The following is a 21,201-nucleotide window of genomic DNA, read 5'->3' as shown; positions in this document are numbered from 1 at the left end:
CACACACTGAGCTTTAGACACAGCAGACTGCTAGGCAGCTCTGGGCCTCTGCGCACACTGTCCACTTGCCATGAAAGCATCATTCCAACCCTTCTAGTCTCACCTGCCCATGGCTGAGGGTCCCCTGTTAGTATATCCTGGTCCAGGTGATGGGCTGCCTCGACCGTCACAGCTTCCTGACCCCTCCCAGGTGGACAGATCTCCCTCCTTCATCCCATTATCTACGTCCTGTAACCCTCTAGGTTATCTAACTGCTGAGTATCACGTGTTTGTTAATTCGATGGGTCTACCATTAAAAGACTCTTAACTTCAGGGTCCAAGTTGTAATCCTTAATGAATGAGTGGATGAGTGACAGCCACAGATGAGTTTTCAAAGTTCCAGTAAGGTGCTGCATTGCCATCCAGACAATTGTCATTGATGTTAACATGGGAGTCACATATCCTTGAACTGCAGGCTAAGTCAAACACAGCCCATAAAAGTGGATGACGTAATTTGTGTGTGTGAGGGTCCCTGTCCCTCCGGGCCAGGTGGTCCAGACACAGGTAGTGCTGCTCCCAAGCCACCCTCTGACCCTGCCCGAAGTCTGCGGAGAGACCCCACCTCCCCCCTATTCTTGAAACAGAATAAAGGACATGGAGGCTGTGCCAGGCCTATGAGGGGCTGTGACACACAGGGACCACTGTGACTTCGGATCCTCCTAACTCCTGTTCTGATAAAGGCAGCATCATCTGAGTCTGACGACCCCACAAACCGTGTGGGCTTCACGTGTCACTCTTCTCAGAACTTTTACTTTTAAAGTGATTCTGATGTGGTGCAATTTATAGCTGGTTAGTGGGAATTAGAATAAATTTAACACACCCTCACTTAATGTTCTTTATCATCAACCACAGTGCCACAAAGTTTAGCAGAGAACTGGGCCAGTGTCTCCCGTGTCTGTAAAGGTTTTTCCTTCACAGGAGAGGGAAACAGTAAAGAGACAACAACCCCATCCCAAGACAAGCCGCAGACAAGTGCAATTCCTTCTGATTTCAAAGACCTTCAGAAAGGGTTTCAACCATTCTCAGTGATGCCTGAGGTCCCAGCACAGTGAAATGAGGACCTCCAAACTAAAACAAACAAGCAAAAAAACAAATCCAGACTCAGGTAAAGAGACTTTATTCAAAATGGTTATAGCAGTAAGTAGAATGATCCAAACACAAGACTGGCAAGTGTCTAAAGCTTAGGAGTAAGAAATTTTTCTTGGTAAGGGAGGGACAGAGGCCGGAATGGATGGAGGGGAGGGACGGGATGAGCAGGTGTGATCAGACAGGTGACCAGGAGATGTCTCTCCTCATGTCTGCTGATTCCAGAACAGTCTTCAAGGAATGTTGTTCCCACTGGCAGTGCACCCTTAGGCGTGAGGCAGAGATCGCTAACCTGTGGGATGGAGAGCAGCTTAAATAGCGTTTGGTTAAGTCAATTTAACAAGCATTCTCTTCTGATTGCTATGTGGGGGACAATTTCCGCTAGTCATTAACGAGGGAAAAAAATTCACTTTTGAGGGACTGTGTCTGGTTTGTTCTCACTTACATTATATACATGCATTCATATGTATGTTTGTATCATTAATATTTTTATAGTGAATGTAATATAAACTTCCGATAGTGTACTACATTTATGTATTCTGTATATCTATACATATATCTGCTATATAGCCACCTACTTCCTATATACCTACATGTGTGACACATACATACATTTTGTACAGTATACAATGTGTAATACACATTCTAAATAAATATACTGGGAAATACCAAGGGGATTTTAATAAGATCAAGAAGGGATATTTTATATTTGAGAGGAAACTGTCACTTCATCAAGATGTAAAGTCAAATTTGTGAAAGAATTTTCATTTCAGATCTTCCCATCCCCAAGATGTGAGGATGCAGAAATGCTGGGTTAGCAATGGTGGGTGTTTCTGGAGAGGCTCCCTGGGTCACAATGACACGCTCACCTAGTGATGGTCAACCTTATTTCAAGAGTCATGTAGACAGACTCAGCTCCAACACAGCCATGCGGACAGGGGAGGGCACGTCAGTGGAATGCTGCCCCCTCCTACCTACCTTGTGGATTCTTAAAGAAAATGATCTCATAGGAGGAAGCTGGGTGGTCAGATTGTCTGCTGTACTTGACTGTCATGACATTGGAAGAAGATCTATACTCCAAGTTTAGACCTTTACAAATCTTCCCATAGCTGTTAGATTCTGGTGGTCCATCTAGAATTTCCACATACTCTTTATTACAAGTGAGGCTGTTGGGGCAGAGGAAAGGCAGGTGTCACCTTTTGGAATCATGGTCCTTCCTGCAGGTGGCCTCCTCGACCTGGGCCTGGACACAAGCTCACAGCTTTGTTCACGAGACATTCCAGGCCTGGTGTCCCCACGGAAGGAGAGTCATTTTCTGAGGAAATAACAGTCACCCAGGACCCTCCCACTTCCACAACAGGACTTCCCCTCCACCTGGGCTGCAGGTGACTTCCCCATGTCCTGGGAAGCCCTCTTTAGGGGTCAGGGAAGTCCAGGCAGGACTCTGGGATCAGGAGCCACTGTCGTTCTGGCCCCTTGAGCATCAAAATACAGCCAATCCTGTGGAACGTTTCCTTGGGCAACAACCACTGTGTCAGGTGAGGGGCCCAGACAGGAGTGTGTGATGCCACTCCTGTTTCACCCTCCACATCCCTGTCAGGTGGGGCCCCACAACCCCAGCTTGGCCTCCAGGCCCAGCAGAGGGGAGAGAGGCGTCCATCTCCACCTCCTGTGGGCAAAGTGCACCTTGGATTGAACAGTCCTATTGAGGGCTCCCATCTCTTCCTTCTCCTCATCAAGACCTGATCCCCAGCCTGTCATCCTCACTCAGCCACCAGCATGTCTCCCACACAGGAGGGAGCACCAGTCCTCTCTGGTTGAAAACAAGACAGGGGGGACAGCTTACCGGGTCACACACCTGGCACTCTTAATACTAGCTTGCTCTGGGCCAGACTGATTCCTTCCTTGGTGCTAAAAATACTGAGACTTGAAATCATCTTTGAAGAGTTCCAAAGGACAATGAGAGGAAATTTTCAGAAGAATCCGTCCTCAGAAATGCCTGATTCCTTCACCCCTGGGCTGTGGTTTGGGTAGATGGTCTAAGCCCTATTGTGAGGCAGGCATCTCTAGGTAGTCCTCATCCACTGAGCAGCTCCTGAACCTCGTGGGAGTCCTGACCCCGTGGAAGGTTTGAAGGGGAAGGGGCCCTTAGTCACAAGATAACATCACTTGTCACAGCCACCACCATGAGCTGTGTCACTTGATCAGCAACTGATGGGAGTCTAGCTCTCCTGTTCAAATATATGAAGACTAAATTGTTATAGAAATGTTGTAATTTATTGCTACATTGGAAATGCCTCCAATGGCGGTATCACTTCATTCACTTTTTCCATCATCATTCATTCATTCATTAGTTTAAAAAAATTACTTGACTCCCCCAAAGAGAAGACTCCCTTTATCATACACACAAACTCAGACATAGGCAGGAGTGATGTTATGCTGTAAATTCCACCTGCAGTTTTGCATGGGTTAATGGATGGCACACAAATCAGAGAAAATCTGTTCACCTATTGAGAGAGTCAGAAAATGTGTTATGGAAAAGTTCATCTTCAGGTGAAATCATGATACAAAATGAGGCCCCTATGCAGCAGCAGGTGAGTCGGGTGGAGGTGGAAGGATGCATTTCAAGCAGAGGGCAGTGTGGGCAAAGGCTTGGAGCTGCCCAGGGGCCTGGTGGGTCCACAGCTCCGTGTGTGATGGCTCAGCTCAGAGATGTGGCAGAGGGGAGAAGAGATTAGAAGGGAGGGGAGACTCAGCTGTATCATGAAGGAATCTGAATGCCACACAAGGAGACTAAAGTTTATTTAGATAGCACAGGGACATTGAGGGGTTTTCAGCAGCGAGTGATATGGAGTCAGGATGTGTCTAGACGTGTGTACCAGATGGTACAGGGAGAACTGGAAGAGACCAAGATGGACACCTTCCCATAAAACTATAGCATCAGCAAAGAAAACTCACAGCCTCAGCACTCACCGGAGATGTGGTATGTCCACAGCAACTTGGAATTCTGGGTCCATCTCGATGGTCCAGACACATTCAGTGTTTGGTCCGTAATAGGTGGCAATAATTCCATATTCTGTTTTGATGACTCCCCCACAGTCACGATGTCCTCCAAAACAAGAAAGGACTCAGGTGCCCGGAAGCAGCACCAGGGCCACGAGGACCTGTGCCATCCCTGGGCCCCGCAACCCTGCTGATCATCCTCACTCTCTAGTTCCCGCCACCACAACCCAACACCCACCATCCAAGTCTGGTGACGCACAAAAAGGTAGTTTTCATGTTTCACTGTTTTCAGAGTCTTAAAGGGACCCAGATTCATCACTACACTGTTTTGACAGCTGTAAAATGGAAGAATTGAACACTTCTTCAAATACATTTTTTAACGAATGAGGATTAGACAGTATTTCCTCTGGAGTGTTTAGGATCAAATGAGTTCATGTTTATGCCTCGACCTGCAGATCATGATGTAAATCAGTCAGTTTATTGAAAAGGCACCCACATTAGGAGGAAACCTTTCCCCTCTGGCCAGCATCCCTCCTCTGCACTCACTCCCTCTCCAGTCTATGCGCTCAGTCCTGACACTGAAGATGTGACGCCCTTCAGCCCCCACCAGACTCCAGCCATCTGGAGGAGGCTCCATCCTCCTGTGACACCTGCTCCGTGGAGAGGTGGCTCCTTTCCCTGCCTGGTGAGGCTGTGGGCAGGACGGCAGAGGAGGCCCCCTGGGCTGCGGAGGAGGTGTGGTGGGGGGGGAAGGGGAGGGTGGAAGCCCTGAGAAGTCAGGGGAGAGGGAACTTTAGGGATTGAGAAGAGTGGAGCACACGGTCAGGTTCAGAAACACCAAGTTCTCTTGACCAAAAAGGCCAGCAGATACTCGCGCTTCCAGGAGAGTCATTTGAACTTCAGTCCCAAAGCACATCTCTGTGTGGGAAGCAGGAACTGGTGAAATAGTGTGTCTGCACTTACTGGGGTACCAGTCATTTGAAATCGCTGTGGCTGAAAAGACATCAAAAGAGAAGAACAAAAAGAAAAGTTGGAAGTTACTGATGAATCAAGGCTTGAGCACAGACCATGCCCAAGCTGTGAGGAGGGGCTGAGTTTCAAGGGATGGGGCTGAGACCGGGAGGAGAGAGCGTGGCTGTCCTCCAGCCCAGAAGAACCTGGTCCCACAGGGGAAGGGCAGGAAGAGGGTCTGGCGCTCAGCCGTCAAGGACTCGCTCAATTGACTCCTTTCTCCTCATTTCTCCAACCCCACTGAGTCTACTGCAATGGTTCAGTCTGGAGCCAAGTCAGAAGTCGGCTCTGAGGAGGGAGATTAACGAGTCCCAGTTTTCCCCAGAATTTCCCAGTTTGAGTGTTGTAAGTCCCCTCTCCTGAGAAACCTCTCAGTCCTGACCAAAGCAAGACGTTTGATCACCCTAATTAACCTGAACTTTTCATGTAAATTCTTTATTTAGATCAATGATCAACTTGGTGATGGATACAATGAATTGAATAAAATTTTCAGCTGAAGAGGAATGAACCATCTTAATGTAAGAAAGTTTCACTGTATCAGGGACCTGAGTCAGGTGCTTGGATCAAGACCCCGATGACAATCACACCCCTACCAGGGTTGACGTACCATGAGGCTTGTCCTCCTGAACTGACCAGTGGACACAGCACAGCTCAGGAATCAGAGGGCCCTGGGTCACAGCCCTGTGGCCACGAGAGCTAGATGGCTTTGGACAATTTATTTACTCTCCCTAAGCCTCAGTCCATTCATCTGTAAAATGGGAATTTAATAGTAACTGCCCTGCTAGGTTCTGGAGGATAATCCATACGTACTTGGCTCCGTGCCCAGCCCGGGGACGTTCTCGCTAAGTTACCCGCCACTGTCAGCGCTTCATGACAATCATTTCCTCCCCCAACCAGATACTTCTTTCCTCAGTAAATGGGAATCAACAAATGCTCTGGAAACTCTTTGACCATGAATGTCAACCAGGACACTGGAGGTGCCTCTCCAGCTGCCCTTCCTGGACCCTGAGGTAGCTTTGGTCTGGGGGGCCCAGTGAAACCTCCCCACCCCAGGGTGTCCATCAGTATTACTTGGAAAGATATAAACAGAGGTTTGCGTGAAGGCAGACCTCACGGGAAGAATCCAAACACCCGTGTCACTTCCCGGGATGTTTGCGTCCTGGACCCTCATCTACGGGGAACTCCTCTGATCTGGAATCTGACGTCCAGGCTTTGAAACAAGGAGAACATGAGGCCCCTTGTGGGACCCCACAACGTGCCACCTTCGCGTACTGACGATTTGTCAGAAGGCACTTGAAACACAGCAGATGCAGGAAGGGCTGTGACGCACCGCTTCCACCGGCAAGCCGCACACGGCCTCTCCCGGGAGCGGGGGCGCGGCGGCCCGCCTGCACCAGCGGGGGAGGACGCAGGAGCCCGCGGGCGGCTGACGGGGTCTGCGCTCACGCCCCGCCCGCCTCCCCCTTTCCTCCTCTCGGCCCCCCGCACAGCCCTCACCGCCCACAGCCGACCGCCCCCAGCCCCAGCCCTTTGTCCGTCATCTTCTTCCCAAATGTCTAAAAGGCATAAGGGTTCCTACTCTGGTCGCTTCTCCAGCTCTTCCTGGTTTGTGAAGACCCCGGGCCCAGGGACAAGGAAAGACTTGGCACAATGTGTGCTCCTCTCCTGTGCTACTAAGTCACCTTAATTCTTAGGCTCCGCAGAGACCCTGAGAGGGAGGAGGAGAGCTTTTTCCTCCCCTGCAGCTCAGATTAACAGCCAAACCCCGCTTCAGGCTGTGAGTCCCCTCAGGGGACACTCCTGCTTCCGCCGTGAGCGCCCCCACGTTTGCACACGGTGTATATCCACGGGCCTCTCAGGGCTCTGGCAGCCCGCCCAGCGGCCCCCAGGGCGCTGTCAGCCCTCAGCAGAGGCTCAGAGAGCCCGGGGACTTCATCAGGTCGCACAGCGTTGAGTCTCTCAGGCTGCGAGCCAGTCCCCCCTACTTCTTAGCAAGCTGCCCATTGCTGCTGACCTCACCCGAAACAATAAAGCATGTGTGATTGCCTCCAGCCACGGCGTCAGGGCGCCGTGGTCTGTGGTTTGGAGGCCCCTTGGATTGCGCTGATCTGCACCAAAGCCTTTAAGCTGCTATCTGGGAGGGACAGGTGACGGTCCTCCCCATCTGGCTAATAGCCTTCACCAAGGAGGGCAGACAGAGGAGGGCACTGGGTTTTGAATGTATCTGGCCAGGTGGGTAGAGGAGTGGAGGAGAGGGGAGGGTGAGGGGAGCAGGGACAGCAGATGAGTGAGAAGAGGACGAAAGAAGGAGCAGGAGAGAAAAGGGGGAAGGAAGAAAAGAAGGACAGAACAGGACAGAGAGAGCGAACGAGGGAGAAAGAGATCAAGGTTTCCCTGAAGAAATGGACGCCTTTTTCCCTCCCAGCATCCGGAATCAGAGCTGGTCCCCCTGCTGAATTCACTGCAGTCCCAGCACCCAGCTCTCTGTAGGGCGAGTGCCTCTCCTGCCAGTGTGAAGGAAAAGCCCAGCTGGGCTAACAAGCTGAGTCACAAATCTAAGTGTGATAAGGGTTGGTTTACTGATCTAAGTTCTGCCGGGCTAACTCATAAATCTGAAGTTTAGTGTCAGTTTACTGGGCTAACAAGCTAACTCGTAAATCCAAGCTCAACAAGTGTCAGTAACGTGATCTGTTCCAAATTGATAAGCTCCAGTGTACTGATTCCTTGCTTTTTGTTGTTTGAGCCTTATTGCCTAATAGCCCCATATTTGTAATTAACCCTGTAAAACCTCATGTGCACGTCTTGGAGGTGCTCAGAGCTTCGGAGCAGAAGCCCCTCTGAGCCCGCAGGCGTAATAAATCTGAGTACTCCAGCCCTCTGAGTGGTGCTTGTTTCTTGGCTGGCCTGTCATTTCCATAACACCAGGACACCCTCAGCCCCTGCTGGGAGCTGCTGTTTCCTGCTGTTCATCCCTGAACCTGCTTTGCCGCCATGTCTCAGTCCTAGGGGACAGAGGCAGAGAGATCCCATCTGCTGTGGGGCTTCTCCAGGGACCCCATGTCCCCCTAAGGTGACCCCTCCAACTCAGTTCAAGCCAGGGTCCCCCCTCCAGCACCCACCCAGTCACACCTCAGAAAACACCTCCACAGCAAAGCCACATCTGATTGACCTCATCCCTGTCTGATCTGTGCCCCGCTGCCCCACAGGACATCCCAGGGTGCGTTTGCTTAAGGCAGGAGGGAAGCAGGGAGCCAGGGAGGCCCATGAAACAAATATCCAAACAGGGACAGGGGAGCTCAGAAAATATTTATAAGACCTGGTGGCCTCAGCCCCTGGATCCTGGGCATCCTGCTGGCCCCTCCCCCGCTGCCCAGGGTGAGGGAGGCAGTTTGTTGGAGGGGAGTATTTTGAAGACTATCACTCCCAGAGCTTCTTTGTCAGCATCAATCAATTTCTACAGAATCCCTAGGCTGGACAGGAAGCAGAGAGGGGCCCAGGACCCAGGGACTCGGGGCCAGGCTTTACCTGTACTGAGCAGCAAGGCCCAAGGGATGGCGCGGGACAGCTCCATCTCAGCAGGCCTGGCAGCAGCCCCAGGAGCGAGCCTGGCCCTGGGCCCAGGCTATATAGACAGCTGCTGCCACCTGGTCCCCGCCCCTCCCCCCTGGGGCCCAGGCCAGCAGCGCTGCAGGAGCTCAGGGCCCCGCGGGAGCCCTGGTTTCAGAGGGAAGGGCGGGACCTGCTGTCACCACTCATCTCCCTCAGACTCTCCCTGTTCCTCTCTCACCTGGACTGGGAAGCGTGGCCAGTTTCTTCTCCTCCTCTCCTCTTTCTGTGGTCCTGGGTGAAGGGTGACAAGTTGGCCACAGGCCACCGGGCCCTCCTGTTTGGGGACCCTCCCGCCTGGGGTTAAGGTCCAGCACTTCCACCTCTATGAACCTGCGTAAGCCTCACAACAGCTTGGACAGGGGAGGAACGGGGACCCAGAGACCAAGGGACAGGCCCACGTCACAGGGTGACAGTGACAGAACCAGGATGAGGTCTGACCTCCTGGCTGCCTGGTGTCTCTGGGAGCCCTCCTGTGTCACTCAGGGCGAAGGCACATGAACAGCCCCCCGTCTGCTCCGGGTGAGAGTCAGCACTGGAGGGGCAGCTGTGGTACATATCAGCCCGTGTGTGGTGTGTCCCCAGGTAGGACATGCGTACGTATTTGCTCTATACTTAAAATATTGAGACCACAAGGCTCATTGCACAGAGTGTCACACACACTTATAACCCAGCAGAACTGCCTGTGGCAACAGTCTGGCAGATTTTCAACAGTTTACACAACACTCTCCGTGCTGCTCCGTGTTCCAGTAGGTGTCTACCCAAGGAAATGAAAACGTATGCCCACGCAGAAACTTCTGCATAAATATTCATAACAGATTTATTTATAAGAGACAAAGAGTGGAAACAACCCAAACATCCATCCACTGATGAATGGATACATAAAAGGTGGTCTGTCCATACAGTGGAAGTCACTCAGCATAAAAAGGAAAGGCGACCTAATTGTCTTGCAAGGAGCATTACGAATCACACCCACCGGGAGTAGGTGAGTGTCCCTGTTCCTGACATTAAAGAAGTCTGAATTTTACCAAATCTTTCAAAACTCCTTGCTGATTAAAAATGCTTCAAATATTTTTTTAATGGACGTTTCTCCATTTGCCAGTGGACTTGGTCTCTCCCTACATTTCTAGTCCCTCTGCAGCTCTTTGTGAAATGCCTGTTCATCCAAATCTTTTGGCCAACTTTCTGTTGTTACTGCATCACTCAGCTTTTTCATACAGATTTTGGAGGACTTCCTGTCCTCTCCAACCCACATCTTTATTACAGAGACCCTAATGGGTTCACAACATGAAGGAGATTCTGGCTCAAGCAGAACACAGGGAAGCTGCCTTGAGCCATCTGGTCACTCAGAGCTCTCCTGGCGGATGAATAAAGGAGGAAGCAAATTAGAACATTTTCTTCCACTGAGAATACAATGTTAACTCTACCTTAGTGGTTAAAGTCCCTGGTTATTACTACTGCAAAATGCAATAGTTCCTTGTAGTTCTCCTTTGATCTAGAATCTCCCTTTTCTGATGTTTCCAGGCACTTCTTACAGTCCCTTGCCCTCAAAACACTCCCTGGCCCTGGCCTGCGGGGAGGACAAAGGGTCTCCCCAGTTGGGTAAATGTCCAGATGGAGCAAACAGGGGAACCACGGGGAGAAGGCAGCTCCTCATCCTCCATCCCAGCCCAAGGAGCCTGCCTTCAGCTCCAGCGTGTCAGGCCTGCTCCTCCCAGCAGCGCCCGAGCAGGGCTGTGGCCACCTGGGGAGAAAAAGCAGGCACAGTCCCTTTGCCAGGGGACACTCAGGAATCAACGTCCTAGGTTCCTAAAGTCACAACATCCTCTGGAGGACACTTATAGGTCAACAGCAGATTTTGAGATTTTGTGTCCCTTGGATGTTTGTCCCTAAATGTCACACTAGTTTCTGAGGGCCCTGAACCAGCCCGGTTTCTCCCCTTCTAGGCTCCTCCCTGTGCACGGCCCCTGCCCCTCTTTCCTCTCCTCCGTGAGATGCAGCAGTTGTCTCCACTTTGCCCCTGAGTGTCCTCCATCCCGTCAGAGCTTCCCAGCCACTCTCTCTCTGCACCGTCCCCTGGATTGGTGTTCTCTCCCCCCAGCACCAGGCTCTCACTCTCACGGAAGGACTGAAGGGTGTGTTGGGCAGTGTGTAAGCTGCCCCCCAGCATGGATTCCCTCCGTGTTGACAGGGAACCACAATTTCATTCAGTTTCTGTTCCCGCCTGCCTGTCCCGTGGGCCTTGGGAGAAGCTGAGCCCAGACCCAGCTCTGAGAACTGGCCTCAGTGGTGGAGGAGGTGCTGTGAGTGCCACCAGGAGGCTCCCCATCCTGGTCAGTAATGGTACAGGAAGGAGCATGTCCCCCAAACAGGCCAGTGAAGTGAAGGAAAGGTCTGGCTGCAGGGGAGCGGGGACATGTCTGCTCTCCACTTCCTACCAGCTGAGAGTGAAGCCAGCTCACAAGGGAGGCAGAGCAAGAGGATGGCGGGGATGCCAGTCCAGAGCCACCGGGCACCTTCACCCCCAAAGCCTGCACTCTCCCAGCTGCAGGGTCATCCCCTGGCCTTGATGTTTAAGGCATTTGAGACGGGGTTTCAGTCACATGCAGCGCAAAACATCCTTACTCCTTCCAGGTCCCATGTATCCAAGAACAGAGAGGACATCAGAGAGTCATTAGAGAGACTTTAGAAAGAACACTCTATCTTTTGTTGGAGCCCCCCAAGCTGAGCAAATCTGCTCTTGCTCTGACTTTCTTGTGGAGAAAAATCTGAAATGAAAAAAGCCTCCAATACAGTGTTGACTAAAGGTGACGACAGACATTCTGTCTCGCTCTTAGCTTTAATAAAATTCTTCCTGAAGTCTTCACAGTAAATTAGACCTTTTGCTGGGTGTTTTTTATAGTTGCACCTATGGCATGAAGCTTGTTCCCTGCAGTGACTGGTTTCTATCCGTTTTTTTTTTTAAATATCCATAATAGCTATTGAATTTTATTGGTTCTCTTTTTAATCCATTGAAACCTTAATATAGATTTCATGTTTATTCTGTTAATTTAACACATTACTCGTAAGTGATTTTTTTATTTTGAATTATTTCTGTACTCGGGATAAATCCTTACTTCTTAAGGACATTTTTTACACTACTAAGTGTAATTTCAAAAATTGTATTTTATTTGATGTTATGTTTGTTCTATGTTCTTAAATTTAATTGCCCCCAATTTTCTGTCCTGTCCTGTACTTGCTCATTATTTATATCACATTATCTTTATATCAGATTATTCTAAATTTGTAAAGTAAGCTGGGTCGCTTTTTCAGTTCCTCAAGGATATTATGAAAAAGGTAAAGGTTATTGAAAACACTGATCATTCCTTGTTAAACTGTCTAGAACTATCAACTTTTTGAGAAGAATGCTTTTGATTACTAATTCCACATTTAGGCAAGCGGTAAATATTTATTGAATCGAAGAACCAATGCATGGATGAATGGATAAAAGACTTACTATTAAAGGAATCAGTCTATTACCCATGTGTAATATATTTTGTTGTTGCTGTTCGAGGGGAGGTAATTAGGGTTATTTATTTTTTAATGGAGGTATTGGGGATTGAATCTAGGACCTTGCGCACGCTAGACATGCACTCTACCACTGAGCTATACCCTCCCGCTGCCTAATGATATTTTTGTAGAATTTTAGGTTCACAGCAAAATTCAGAGCGAGATATGGAGGATTCCCACCTACCCCATGTGCCACTCACGCATAGCCTCCGCCTCGCTGATCATTCTCCATGGAGTGGCGCATCTGCTACAACTGATGAACTAACATTGAAACATCATAATCATCTGAAAAGCATAGTTTACGTTAGGGTTCACTCTTGATAGTGTACATTCTACGGGTTTAGACAAGTATAATGACTTGTATGCATCGTTCTAATGTCATACAGAGGGTTTTCACTGCCCTACAATTCCTCTGTGCTCCACATACTCATCTCTTCCGAATTCTCAACCCCTGGAAACCCTGCACTTCTTACTGCCCCTTTAGTTTTACCTTCTCTAGAAGGTCACATACCTACAATTGTACAGTATGTAGCTTTTTCAGATTGGCATCTTTCACTTAGCAATATGCATTTAGGAGTCTTCCACATGAGTTTTCATGATTTGATAGCTCATTTCTTTTTAGTACTAGATCATATTTCATTGTCTGGAGTATCACAGTTTATCTATCTACTCACCTACCAACCATAAAACATCTTAGTTGCTTCCAAGTTTTGGCAATTATAAATAAAGCTGCCATAACATTTTTTTTTTTTTTGCAGGTGATTGTGTGAATATAAGTTTGCAACTCCTTTGGATAAACACCAAGAATCAGAATTGCTGGATGTATACAAAAAGTATATTTAGTTTTGTAAGAAACTGCTAAACTGTCTACCTAAGTGGCTTTTCCACTTTTCATTCCAACCAGCAGTGTATGAGAGATCTTGTTGCTTTACATCTTCAGTGTTGTCAGGACTCCAGATTTAGTCTCTCTTATAGGTTTGTCATGGTATCTCACAGTTGTATTAATTTGCACTTCTCTGATGACATATGCTGTGAAGCATCTTTTTGTCTGTTTCTTTGCCATCTGTATATCTTCTTGGTTTTTCTGTTAAAGTCTTTGGCCCACTTTTTATTTCTTTGTTGAATTTTAACAGTTCTTTGTATGCTTGGAGAACAGTCCACTCTCAGCTATGTCTTTTGCAAACATTTTCTCCCAGTCTGTGGCTTCTCTTCTCATCCCCTTGACATTGCTTTTCAAGTGGCACAAGTGATTAGTTCTAATGTAGTCCCTCTTATCGATTATTTCTTTCATGAATTATAGCCTTAGCTATTTCTTCTAAAACTCATCCCTGTGCCCAGGGTCATCCAGCTTTGCTCCTGTGTCATCTTCTAGATCTCTAGTTCTGCCTTTTGTATTTAAATCTATGGCTCATTTAAAGTTGATTTTTGTGAAGAGCTTTGTGAAGGTCTGAGTCCAGATTTTTTTCCCCCTTTAGTAACTGGACATCCAATTGTTCCAATGCCATTTCTTAGAGAGACTACATTTGTTTCATTTTATTGCCTTACCACCAGATTTCAAAGAAAAATCTATACAAAGAGACCTTGTTAAAATAACTCATCGTGTTTGGTGACCTCATATATTTTAATTACTTTTCTATTCCTGACACTGTTTCTTCTACCAAGTACACAAAGCACTCAGGACTAGCCATTTCTTTGCATTTTCATTTTCATACAGAAACTCCCACGTAGATTTCAAACAAAATTTGTAAGATTTTCTCCTGTTAATCTGCCTTATGGAACTTCAGTTGTTACACCCAGTAGAAGAGTCTGTGAAGGTAAAGGAGACAATTTTCCTCCTTTAACCCAAAATATGCATTTTTTTCTTTTTAGTGCTATTGTATTTGCTTTGCAGTTATTATGTTAGGCACGCAATTTATGATTGTTATAGCTTCTTGCTGTAGTATTGTTTCCATTAATTTTAGTATCTTTATAATTCATCTGTGCATTAAATATTATAATATTTGGTATTAATATTTCAAATTCATATTTACAGAAGGATGGTTTCTCATTTTCATCACAATTTTAAACCTTTCTGTGTTTTTGTTATGGGATTGCCTCTTGGAATGAAGAATATATTTAGATTTTTTAAAATTTTGTATTTAATAAACTTGTCTTTAAATTTTTATTACAGTGTAACTTACATGCATACATACATATACGTGTATATATCTTAAGTGTGCAGCTAATTTTCAGCATCCAAGAAATCCCATAATGACCACTTCTGGTCACTGAAGCACCTCCCCCGAGTTAACCGTTACCCTGGCTTTGTGCAGCATGAATTAGCCTTGTGTGTTCTGAGCTTCACGTACATGAAACCCTTCAGGATGTATCCTTTATATCTGGCTTTTTTCATTCAATATCATGTTTCTGAGATTCATTGATGCTGCTTTGTTGTGTAGCACATACCATTTGTTCTCATTGTTGAATAGAATTCCTTTATGTGAATGTACGATTTTTTTCACCACTTTTCTCTGGGTACGAGTTTGGATCAGTCTGGTTTTCTGCTCATGGTGCTGCCGTAAGGGTTCCAATACCATTTCTGAGTGATCAGACGAAAGTATTTCTATTTGCTACATAGTGAGAAGTAGAATTATAATGTACACTTTTATCATTTTAACAGATACTGTCTAACAGTTTTCCAAAGTGATTACTAGAACCGTTTATCATCCCACCACCTATACATAATAATCTGTATTTTAATTTTATATTTAAATATTGAATTAAATACTTGAGTTTATATTTTAATAAAATCCATTTATTTTTACTATGATCACATATATATTTTGACCTATTTCTTCATTCTTGTGTTTCTTTTGAATCTTTTCCTTAAGTTCTTTTTTGTCCTCTTCATGCCTTCTCTTAACTTTTTAAAGAGTTCTATTTTTCCTTATTTTCTTTTAATGACTTGGAGAGAATTTTACATTTTTAGTGGTTACGTTAATAATTAAAAAAAAACACTATCATAATTATAGTTTTCTTTCTAATAAAGTCTACAGTTATTTCACACCTAGAGTGTCCTTCAAAATACACAGAATTGACCACGCAATAGCCACTCACTGAGTAACTCCCATCTTGTCACCATGATGAGGTTTTTTAAGCTGATCATTTAACCCATCAAAAGTTGGTCTTTGGGCAGTCAATGCATAATTAAAGATAAACTATTTTCTTAAATTTTATGCTTACTATTGTTCTTATATTCTCTCTGAACTTTCCCTCTTTCAGAACTCTTTTTTTTTTTTTTTTTTAATAATTCTCCTAGTGAAGTCAGTGGATGGTGAGCACGTTTTGTCTTTGGTCATGTCACTCTGGTTGGGTTTGAAGTTCTAGCGTTCTGGTTATTTTGTCTTGCACCTTGAAGGTGATGTTTCATTGTCTTCTGGCTCCTGTGATTGCCGATGAGAAACTAACTGTTTAGGTACCATTTCTTTGTATACAATCTGTATCTCTAATCTGAACTTTTAGAGTTATAATGCAGTGCATCTCTTAGGACATTTATTTTTATTTCTGAATCTATCCTACTCAGAGCCTCTCCAGTCTGAGGATTCATAATTTCCATCTACTCTAGAAAATTTTGCCAAAACTCATCAAGTATCTCTTATCTGAATTCCATCCCCCTCTTCCTTGTGAGTTGCTATAGAATGAATTCTGATGTCTCTCAACCCATCCTCCATATTTCTTTCATTAAAAGAAACTCTTTATCTTCTCTTGTAGCAGTACATTAATCCCAAAGTTTCCTCCAAATCGTTCATTTGATCTTGGACCATGTACCGCCTATACTGTATCCCGTGCATTCCAGTTTTTATTTCCATGACTATACTTTTCATTCCTGACATTTCTAATTAATTTCTTTGCTCAGCCACCTGTTCTCTTGCTGATGTGCAGCAACTAATTTTTTCCTCTTAAAATAAAATTATAGCACCTTTGTTCTTCCTACCCACCTTTCCTTCTCATTTCTTCCTGGTGTGCAGTAGTCAGACACAGGTCAGTCAGAGGTGACCGGGAGGGGTGCCAAGGAGACACACCTCAGCATTGTGTCCAGCAGTGCCCAGGGACACAGAGTGCTGAAGGAGAAGGAGGAGCAGTGAGGCGCGGAGGCAGCGTGCCTGCTGGCTCAAGTTCATAGGACGCTGGGGCTGTGGTGGGAAGGTGATGGCAGCTGAAGAAACTGGCATTGTTGGGGACTGTAAAACTGAGCAAATTAGTAAGCTGAGTAAGTAAATATGTTGATATTAGGGAAACCAAAGATATTTACAAACATGATTGTGGAAATCATAAGACAGATCTAAGATGTTTGAAATAAAATTGAAATTAGCATATGTTATCATAGAGATACATATATGCACATGTATGTATAGGAACATTGATATAGAAAGTTATAGATGTCTGTATATGATGTGTGTGAAGATACAAATGTACATAAGTATATTTCCCAGCTCTGCCCACTGAGAGGACCTAGAAGCAATGATCTCAGTAGCAATGAGCACGCCAAGCACCACAATTTGATTTCTAAAAATCGTGCCCTGCTTAAAGGAACCAATACTCCTTGGAAAAATGGCTCATTACAAGGGTTGAGGCAGGCAGGGGAAGTTCAAGATGAACCTGGACATCATCTTCTACCAGAAAATAAAGCAATGCACAAAGAATGATGGCGATATGTTCAAAGGACTCAGGAGCCAGCTAGAGGAAGCCCCCATGGTCAAATATGATACAATCTGAATATCAAAATAGATAATGATAATAACGGAGTAAAACCATTGAATAAAACAGAATTAATGAGTGCATATCAGTATTAAGTAGGAAATTAACAATAGATAAGAAAGCAGAAAGGGGAAATGCTCCCTTAGAGTAAAAGGCCAACGAATAATTGTGAAGGAAATGATACAAATACAAAATCATCACTGCATAACTACGTTAGTCTTCCAGGATTTCGGACACCTGTTGTCTGAATTCAAGCAGGAGTCGTCAGTGAAACCAATCCTACAGAGAGAGACTTAAACAGAAGAAGCATAGTTACAAAATCTCAGCTCACCTTCCCCCAAAATGGTAAGCAAATACCAAGGCAAAGATGTGTCCTTGCCCTGGAGGAACTGGACAGCTGCCGACATGAGCGGACACACAAGGTCAAGGTCACCATTGGGGGGATGGGTGGGCCTGATGTGCCCCCTGATGTGATGCACTGAAGGAGCAGAGCACCACTCCTGTGATAATCTTGCTAAGAAACATCTGCTGACCCAGACGGAGAGCCACTCTGTAGCCTGCAAGTCCTGCATCTTGAAAACCATCAAGGACATGAAAGGCAGGTGAGGACTAGGGAATCTGTCGTATTGGCAGATACTTAGGAGACATGAGCCCTGAATGCTGTATGTGCTGCTGGGTGGTGCCTCAGCTGAAAATGAAACCAACATTCAGGGGACAGTTGGTAAAATCCTAATGAGTTCTGTGGCCTGGACGAGAGGGTATTACCAGAACTGATTTCTTGAATTGGAGATGATGCAGAAAGGCGACTTTGTTCTGACTTATTGAGGAGTAATGGGGCATCTTGTCGATAGCTTACTCTCAAATGGTTTAGAAAATTACTAATGACAACAAGAATAAATAGAGATGGAGACAGGATGATGGAGCAAATGCAGTGAGGGGCTAGTTAGGGGACCTGCTTTAGGGAGATGCGAGAATTCTTTTGTGTTCGAAAATATTTCACAATTACTTAAGAAAAAATAACAAATTATATCTTCAGTGACACCACTGGCTACCTTCAAGGTTCTTATTATAGCCTTTTCAGGTCTGTTCTTAAAATTAGTGTGAAGTGACAAGGTAAACCCACTAAGACAGAAGCAGACTGGTGGTCACAAGGGGCTGGGGGTGGAGGGGAAAGGAGACAAACTTTTAGGGCTGCAGGGGCTTAATTTAGGGCTGGTGGAAATGCATAGGCAGTAGATAGAGGTGGTGGTTACACAGTACCATTATTATACCAAATTCCACTGAAGTACACTTTAAAATGGTTCATTTTATGTTATGTACATTTCACTTAGTTAAAAAATATTTCCCCAAACTAATCCAGAGTGAATTTCTGTCCCAGTTTTTGCTTTCGCTGGCAAACATGCTCAGCATTTCATTCATTTCATGTGTTGTAATTTAGTTTGACAGGTCCGTTTGGAGTGGGATGTTTTAATGAATCTCTGTGTCTCTCTGACCCCCTCCCCTGGCCCTGGCCCCGTCCTCCACCCCCACGCTCTCCTCTCCTGGTCTTAGTGGTTCGACAGTTGCCTCCACGTGGCTCTTTCCTGGGCCCAGAGCCCAAAACCAATGGAAACTTCTGCAGAGATACTGGAGAAAGGGCAGATCTAGTCAGAGATCTAGTCAGAGATCGAGGAGTGCCTGGGCTGGGTCTGTCTTCAGCTTCCCGTGGCGGTGGTCCCAGGTCCAGCATAAGATTTCCATCAGCCTCCCTCAGCTGGTAGTTTTTGGGTGGGTCTATGTACTTAAGCCCCTGCCTGGTTGGCCGGCTCCTGGTGCTTCCTGCACGTCCTGTCTGTGGGAGACACTGGGGTCCCCGGTCTCACTTGGCCCCAGAGTTTCACCACACTAGCCAATGATATTTCATCAGTGGTTCTGCACCTTGAAAGCGTTACTCCTTTATTTGAACCAATGTGAGATTTTTGCTTTTTTCCTATGTTATCCATATTGCTTTGTGTTGAATGCCTAGGACATTCGTCTTTACCTAAAGACAAAGGATTATTTCTCCAAGTGGCTGAAAAGCCACCACCTCACAGCAGCCTGGTGTCAGCCCCACCCTGCCCAGAGTGTGGCGTGAACAGTGGGTGCCTGTTCCCATTCCACGCAGCCTCTCTGAGCCCTTGTGCCTGTGCTCTGCCCGATTCCACAAATCAGATCCCTGAACTTGGCTCCTTGTCCCTGTCCCCAATGACTATGGCTTCTGACTTTGCCAGTCACCTGGACCTCACTGTCTCTCTTACCTATTCAAGTCGCCATAAAAACTCCATTATCCTGGCTGATTTGCCAGATTTGTTAGAGCCAGGTCTAATTTCCCAATGCACAGCAACCAAACACTAAAAATCCTAGTTTGCAACAGAGCAAAGCTTCATTCACAACGCAGTCAAGCGAGGAGGGAGGAGAACGAGTCTCAGATCTGCCTCCCCAAAGTGGAGGGTCTTGGGATTTTATGAATAAAGAGCATAGGGCAGTGGGAGATGCAAGGGAAGATGATCAGCAGCAGGTTCCTCTGAGCTTCCTGCTTCCTCTCAGGACTCATGCTCAGAAAATGGTGACATTAGCATAATGCGGGGATGGAGTTTTCAGCCAACTGACGTCCGAGTTCACCAATCAAACTCCTGTCCGTGCTCACATGAAGGGGAGGGGCTCCTAACTGGTCAAAATAGATAGAGGGCAGACTCCAAGTTCCTGAAAAACACCTCTAGCAGACACTTTGATACTCACACAACAGAGATCCTATCCATAGTGACTGTGAAGGGAGTTAATGATTATCCTCTGTTTCAACTCTTGCTTCCACTCAACTGTCCACACTAGACATCAACCAGCCTGGCTCCTGGAGGCTGTCACCTCCTCACCTGCACCCCTGCCATGGGATTTGGCTCTTCTCACCTGCGGATACTCCTTCCTTATGAGGCACCCGTGACACTGTCCCCCTGTAGTCTGCCCCAGCCCCCCACTGCTGGAGCCCCAGCTCCCACAGAGAGACTTGTTCCAGGGTAGACACATCCACACTGATTCTCAGAACATATACAGAGCTCCATTTGGGCAAGAAATGGGTCCTTAGCTGTTCCCTTAAGGGACAGCCCATGGCCAGGAGGGAGTCTGAACACGGAGCTCATCTGTGGAGGATGGCTGGCTCCTGAGGGGCAGGAGATGTTCCCAATAAGAGAGAAGATTCCAGGTGGAGTCTGGTGGGATCAAGTTTCTACTTTAACAAGGTAAGGACATTTGTAACCTCTCTTTGTATCCTCGGGCCAAGCAAATGGTCTGGCTTGGAGCCAGCAGCCAGTGGAATGAAGGAATGAATGAAGTCAGGACCCTGTGCTGGTTCCATCTTCAGACAGTTTGCAGGGTACGATGCCCAACTTGCTGCTCTGCTCCACCGTTGCGTATCTCAACCCCCCGTGCAGCCCTGATCGCTGCTTCTCCTGCGTGTGCTCAGATCCCGGCCGAGAGCTAATTTCTTTACACTGTCACTGCCCTTTGGGGAAGACTCCCAATAAGAAGACCCTCAGTGCTGTCCTCCATCACTCAGCCTGAAAGAGCAGGGCGACAGTGGTCAGGGATGGCGAAGACAGTGGAAACAGGAGAATTTCCTGGGCCCCAGGTGCCTCTGCCCCATGCAGGGCTCAGGGAGGCTGACAGGTGGCGTGGGCGGAGATTGCTCGCCCCAGTGCTCCTGGGCTCTCGGGCAGCACACAACTCAATTCTCAGCTGCCAGCTGGGACCACAGCTAGTCCCATCCCGAGGTGTCCCCTGCAGCTGCTGCCCTGCTGGGGTCTCATCTGCTCAAGCCACGCCTCTGAGTGAGGCTTACCTTAGCAGTTCCCCTTCGGGTCAGGGGTCTTCAGCCTGGCTCAGAGGGACGAATGCTGGCACAGCCAGGGAACTATTCATAGATCCCACTGTTCCCAAACTTTATGTAGGGGCCCAGGGTCTGGCTGCTCTCCCATTTTCTGGCAAATCCACTGTCTCCTTGGTAGCCACCCCATGCCTTTGTTTCTTCTGAGCTCCTGGGGGCGCCTGGCAATCCACTTCTCCCTGGAGACCACGTACAAACAAGACTCCTGGAGGCCCACTCTCCTCCCTAACACCTCACAGTCCTGGATATGTTGTCAAAAACCAGAAGATGCACAG

General features: G+C 46.9%; 1 protein-coding gene across 1 annotated transcript; it reads right to left on the bottom strand.

The window, feature by feature from the left end:
• Positions 1-1,140: 1,140 nt before the first annotated feature.
• Positions 1,141-8,728, bottom strand: SPADH (spermadhesin family member). Its single transcript, XM_045522611.2, has 5 exons — positions 8,665-8,728; positions 5,092-5,121; positions 4,099-4,234; positions 2,104-2,291; positions 1,141-1,417 (listed from the first exon to the last, which is right to left on the bottom strand). The coding sequence occupies exons 1-5, from the start codon at positions 8,708-8,710 to the stop codon at positions 1,413-1,415; spliced, it is 405 nt and encodes a 134-aa protein (XP_045378567.2). The 5' UTR covers positions 8,711-8,728; the 3' UTR covers positions 1,141-1,412.
• Positions 8,729-21,201: the final 12,473 nt, after the last annotated feature.

The sequence above is a fragment of the Camelus bactrianus genome, chromosome 11 (assembly GCF_048773025.1).
Source record: "Camelus bactrianus isolate YW-2024 breed Bactrian camel chromosome 11, ASM4877302v1, whole genome shotgun sequence".
Classification (NCBI taxonomy): Eukaryota; Metazoa; Chordata; class Mammalia; order Artiodactyla; family Camelidae; genus Camelus; species Camelus bactrianus.
The sequence above is the reverse complement of the archived record's forward strand: the minus strand, read 5'-3'. Positions and strand labels throughout refer to the sequence as shown.

Excerpts from the sequence above, each read along its gene's own strand:
- SPADH (XM_045522611.2), bottom strand. The coding sequence starts at position 8,710 with ATGGAGCTGTCCCGCGCCATCCCTTGGGCCTTGCTGCTCAGTACAG. Across the intron at positions 5,122-8,664 it reads GGCCTTGCTGCTCAGTACAG|CCACAGCGATTTCAAATGAC; the intron begins GTAAAGCCTGGC and ends ATGTCTTTTCAG. Across the intron at positions 4,235-5,091 it reads TTCAAATGACTGGTACCCCA|GACATCGTGACTGTGGGGGA; the intron begins GTAAGTGCAGAC and ends CTTGTTTTGGAG.